The 6,000-nt window shown below is 38.5% G+C and overlaps 1 protein-coding gene across 1 annotated transcript; it reads left to right on the top strand.

The window, feature by feature from the left end:
* The first annotated feature begins 1,459 nt into the window (after positions 1-1,459).
* Positions 1,460-4,328, top strand: LOC113679751 (glutathione S-transferase omega-1). The gene is made up of 5 exons (XM_027196719.2): positions 1,460-1,625; positions 1,797-1,959; positions 2,751-2,851; positions 3,039-3,156; positions 3,597-4,328. Exons 1-5 carry the CDS (start codon positions 1,536-1,538, stop codon positions 3,839-3,841), a joined length of 717 nt encoding a protein of 238 aa, XP_027052520.2. The 5' UTR covers positions 1,460-1,535; the 3' UTR covers positions 3,842-4,328.
* The last annotated feature ends 1,672 nt before the right edge of the window (positions 4,329-6,000 follow it).

The raw sequence follows: 6,000 nt of genomic DNA, 5'->3' as shown, positions 1-6,000 counted from the left end.
TATTCAGTAACAAGGTTGAGAATATACTCTTAGTAAACGATGTTACCACCAGCGTAGAAGTTGAGTCGTTGCTGTGTATCATTGTATGTAAATCATTCCATAACGGTCAGTAAGCCATGAAAGCTGCTGTCCTTTGCATTTTTACGATGGTAGGCTGGGAACGACTAGAAATTCCAAATGTAGGACTATTACTTGGAATAAGTGTGGATACACACATTGAAAATCTAATGTGCCGAAAACAGAGGGAAAAAAGTTAGTAAGGAAGAGTATACGATGAAAAATGTATCAAGCGCCTCCTACATCTTGCAGCGGAAACTAGCGAGGGTTCTATCATCTTATCAATCTTGCCACTTCCGTATACGTCAGTTACGTTCACTGTCCTTTCGATACTTCTTTGAACAAGTCATCTCATCAATGAACGTTCTGTTACACGAGCTAAAAGGCTTTGCCGAGAAGAGGTTTTAGACTTGGTTTTTCCCTCCCCCATCTTTGATAATCGTGATAACTTCTAATCATGAAACCCCTTGGTGAAATAACCCCCCCCCCCCCCTCCCACAAGCTGGTAAGACGTTAAGGTATGACTCCCAGGCGGACCCCTTCTGCAAATTTGTCAGCTTTTCGTTTGTTTTGTATTTTTCCGCTGATGCATGATGAATGATTTGTGTGCAGAGAGCGCGACTTATGCTTGCAGCAAAAGGAATCGTGTACAAATGTTTAAACATAACTTCATGTCTAGGCCAGACTGGTTTTTTTTTAATGAATCCGCTTGGCAAGGTCCCAGTTATAGAGCTTCCTGGCGGAAAGGTCTTGTATGAGTCGGCAATAGTGGTAAGTAACCGTCACGAGGAGTGGAAATGTGTTGGCAAAAAATCCTTTAAGAGATCCAAACTCGATCCTTAGTCGCTATTAGCTAATTGGACGTGCAATAGTGTTGTAGGATCTCTCACCCATCTTGTGCATGGATCGCTTCAGTATGGTGTATAACTACTTCCAAAAACAATAATAATAATAATAATAATTTATTTACTTCTATAGCGCCCTTTAACATTTGAATGATCAAAGGCGCTTTACAATTAGTGTCTTCCACCCATCCCACCCCAGGGGAGGACATCCACCACACAGTAATCTCGTGCGTGGGAAATTAACGTCTCCTACCCCAACCCTGCAGGAGACGGGGCTTGACTACGGTACGAGTGTCAAGTAATTAACTCACTATCGGGCAAAATAGTTGATAAAAAGAAGAATAAGATCGTTTGTTAATTGCTTATCTTTGCTTGTCAGTCGCATGTAACTGAAGTAGAGAAGTACGATAAGTGACGTGACAAGATCCTTATTGCACAGGTGCATGAAAATATTACGTGATCTCAAGCGTGCGTGACTCTAAAATGCGTGACTGATGACTGTGCAGGGACTGCGCAGTGACTGTGCAGTGACTGCGCAGTGACTGTGCAGTGACTGCGCAGTGACTGTGCAGTGACGGTGCAAACTCATTCGAAAGCAAACGTACTCTGTGAGCTATCGTTCTGTGGACTAAAATGACTCACTTTTCTAAAGGATCCGAAAAGCCTGTCTCAAAAACAGATGGCCTCCGCCTCTACAGTATGCGATTTTGTCCTTACGCACAGGTAAACATTTTGACGTTCTGTGCGTGCCGTATTAAACTTGATAGCCATAGTTGTGAAAGGTCAGAATCAGTATTTATTTCATCTGCCTTCTTTCTCGTTGGTTTTCTATTCGGGGTACTTGTAACACATTCTGCGAAATATACTCAGCGATTGTCTATTCCATGTTTGTAGAGAACACGACTAGTGCTTGCAGCAAAAGGGATTGAGCACGAGTGTGTGAACATCAACTTGAAAGACAAACCAGAATGGTTTTTCGAGCTGAACCCCGTTGGAAAGGTCCCAGTGATTGAGCTGCCTGGTGGAAAGGTTATTTACGAGTCTGCAATATGCTGTGGTAAGGGACAAGGTTTTGAAATCTTGTGTACGGGCCAAATAAGAAAATTCTTTCATGGCCTGGATTTCAGGAGTAACTTGAAAACCGTATATTTATAGTCAAACTATTGCAACTTCTCGATCCATGTGCGATTGTTATTACTTGTCTTCACTTCTCTTTTCAGAATAATTACTTAGAACGTTATTTAGAGGAGTTAATATGTTTTTCCGATAACAGTACTGTTTTTCATGGCAAGTGCTTGGCAATGTAACAACTCGGATGTCATGTGACCTAATACGGAACTGTACGTAGAACAAATCGCTGAATTTTCTCCAGGCAATAGTATTTGGGTAACCGGACTCATCTGCTTGAGATCCAAAATATCAATCTTTCCTTTTTGACTCGACTAGTTCCCTCTGAAATTAGTCATCATAAAATATTTTCCTGTTTATGAATGATTTCTTCTGAGGAGGAAGGGTTCAAGTTTGATTTACTGAAATCCCAAAGCCCACTGGTTCTGCCCCGGATTGAAATTTGATGGACCCAGTCCAGCAAGGAAAGCTTTGAACCAAATTAGTCTAAATTGTAGTCAAAATTTACAAAATGTCACATTTTCATCCTAAGTTGCAGATTCCTGTGTAATGAGGTGAAAAAAACCCATGTCTGTTGTTAGACCTTTATTTTTTTTTTTTTTTCCACGCAAAAGACTTCCACAAAAACTGGCTACCTTTTTAAATGACTGGCTACCTAAACATGAAAATTCATAAAATATTGGAGTTAAACTGAAAATCAAGTCATTTGTCATCTTTCAGATTTCCTAGAAGATATGTATCCAGGAAAGACAAATTTGTTTCCGAAGGATCCATTTGAAAAACACAAGCAACGATTACTGGTTGAAGTTCTGTGTAATAAGGTACACATTCATTCTTACCCACTCCTTATAGAATGTTTCTTCAGATTCAGAGGCAGCCCTGGAAGCTACAGAGTTTTGGAACAAAAACTGATCCTCAATTCAATGCCATGTCATTTGTGTCATGAATAAATTTATTACTTCCTGGTTGATAAAATCCAAGCCAATTACTTGATTTTATGCCTTGCAGCTCACATCTGCCTTTTACAAATCTATACGGGGTGGTGATGATGCCAAAGAGGAACTATACAAGCAACTGGCTGCATTAGAAAAAGAACTCAAAGAGAGGAATACAAAATTTATTGGAGGTGAGCTCTTGTCAATTATTTTGATTCAGATAGGTTTAAGTATATTGCCTGTTCTTCCAATGCTAGAGGAAACTGGTAACATGACAATTTGGTTAATTGTCTGAAAAATTAAAAAAAAAATTATATAATATCCTTCTCCCATCTATATGTGAAGGCCAGGGTTTCCCAGTTTTCATGAGGTTTTTACATTAATTTTCTAATGAGCCCCAAGGCTTATTTCTTTTCTCTGAAATGTTTATTTCTTCATGTTGATCTTTCAGTCTTCAACTAGTTTCATACCAGGAACTCGCACAAATAGATTGTACAGGAAGGATTCAGGGAGACAGGATTAGAAAAAGCTTCCCTCTTTCCACCACATCCTGTAAAAGAATCAGGCAAATAGAGCTGATAGTCTGCAAAGAAATCCCTAGTTCAAAATTATTATATTTCTTATTTACCAGGTTCAAGTCCCAGCATGGCAGACTATCTCATTTGGCCATGGCTTGAACGGCTCTATCTAATGACTGACCACTTTAAGACTGACTTGGGTAAGTTCCCAGTACTCTCAGCTTGGTGCGCGGCCATGAGTGACGTGCCTGCAGTGAAGGAATGCAGTTATCCAGCGGAATGGCACAAAAAATTCTTAGAGGGATACAGTACTGGCAATGCAGAGGCTCAGTTGTATGGCATTGAAGAGAAAGTGTAAACAGGCTTTCAAATCACGTTCGTATTTTTAACGTTGCTCCTTTCCAGAACTAAAAGGAGAAGGTAGAAAACCGTAATGAAAAAATTGAAAATATTTGTCGCGTAGTTATCTTCCACTGTGCTTGTCACGCCCTGCTTCACATTGCTTTCGGGGGCCGTGAAAAGCATATGATAAAATTTGACGCTTTGAATGAAACAAAGATATTGTGAAGGTTTTGCATATTAATTGAAAATTGTTTTTGCGGCTTCTTTAAGCTTTGATCATGAAAATACTATTCAAACTCCAAAACTGAAGGCTGTCACACTGAAGTTCCGACAACAAGGTGAAATGTTGATTGTGGGTTAAAACTTTTTTGTTTTTTACCATATAAAGAATACATACGTAAATGCACTTACAGTTACTTTCACGTATCTTGTTCCGTGTTGCGATATTCTCCATGCGGGGGCTGTAGAATTTTAATTCTGAATAAAACAACAGATCATGAGAATGTTGTGCATGTTCTTTGACAATTCTTTAGCGACTTCTCAAAATTTTGCCTAAAATTTGACGTCCAATTTCAAGGTACAAGGAGAAAAAAACGTTCACGACGTCCTTTTGGACCAAGTATAATATCAGCTTAAGGGTTCTGATATTGCAATGTTCCTCACTCATTGTTCAGCTGGCTATTTCAATCATTTCTACTCATCATCCGAAGAATCGACGTTAATTGTGAACTCAGTACATGATGTTTTATTGTCTCCAGAACTACCCAGTTTTCAGTGGCTATCGTTGCCATTCCTCGAAGTTAAAGATCATCTCAAATATGTTAGTCTTTCTTTATTTAATGATACTGGAGGGGATTTCATATTCATTTTTTCTTCATTGGGTGACCTCTAAGGACGTCGAGAAAGACTCAAGTATAGAAAAAAAGTTATTCATTTCAAGTAATACACAATTTCACGAGTGGAGCTTTATTTGAGACCCAAAAAATCTTAAGAATCATCCATGGTAACGTTAGATAGTAAATTTGTTGTAGACTTGCTATGATGTACCTCTTGTTCATAGTTTTTATGATCACTAAAATGAATTTCCTTTTTTACCCACGTTCAACTTCAAGAGAAGCGGTTAATTTACTCCTCCGTGAACTCTTTGTTTATTGCAGGCACTAAACTAACGAGCCGGTTGAAAACAGTCGCGCGGCTTTTTCACACCTCCCTCTACTAGCGGAAATTATGTGTCACAAGGCGTTACCCACTGGAAGCCAAGTTTCCAAAGACCATTATTTGATACCTAGGCTGTCGAAATCTGCGCGTGTAATTTATATCTAATTTGCATCTCTTAAGCTTTAAAAACTTCTACATTTCTTCTGTCATTGTCTGACATCCCAGAGAAAAGTTCTGTCGTTGTGGTGGGTAAGAAAATAAGCAACAAACAAATTTTAGAAGGAGTAAATATGAAAACAACTCGGAAAAAGAAACGTAAAAGGACACTTTATACTTTGACATTGTGCTGGCGATTCAACATTTCAAGTACACAACTCAACATCAGATGTTTTTTTCTTCATGTTTTTTACGCAATTCCGGAATTAAGCCGTCTTCGTCAATAAACCAGCTGTTTTTAAAAGCAACATAATCCATTGGGAAAATTTTCTCCATACCTGTTTTGTAGGCCGTCAAATTAGCGGCGCAGTCTTTAATCTAAAAAAGTCAAATAAAACAACAGATGAACATCAAGGTTCTTTTGAAGTCGAATTTCTTCCAACTCACGTCACTTTTTTATTCATGATCGGAATGAAACTATTTTTATCGGTAAACTAGATGTTTTTGAAATTAACATCAAGAAAGCCTTATCATTCGTGCGTGTTTTGTTGCCTTAAATATTATGGCCTTGGGTTGTGCTATATAATATCAAGTTGAAAAGGCTGAAAAAAAATTCCGTTGAGGTCCACTTTCTTCTAGTGCACCAGTTTAGGGAGTGGTTAGCGTATGTCGTGTGATCTTAAGTAAAATCTGCTACATGATTGACTGTTCAAAATAAACGCAACTTTCAAGCCGAATAAGTTCATTTTAAATTTGTGGTTTGAACTGAACTCAATATGCGCTGATATAGGTAGGAAGTTGAATAAATGGCTTTTAAAGTAGCCCTTTGATATACTCAGCAACAAGCTGCTTAAATTAAAC

The sequence above is a fragment of the Pocillopora damicornis genome, chromosome 8 (assembly GCF_964200805.1).
Source record: "Pocillopora damicornis chromosome 8, jaPocDami1.2, whole genome shotgun sequence".
Lineage (NCBI taxonomy): Eukaryota > Metazoa > Cnidaria > Anthozoa > Scleractinia > Pocilloporidae > Pocillopora > Pocillopora damicornis.
The sequence above is the reverse complement of the archived record's forward strand: the minus strand, read 5'-3'. Positions and strand labels throughout refer to the sequence as shown.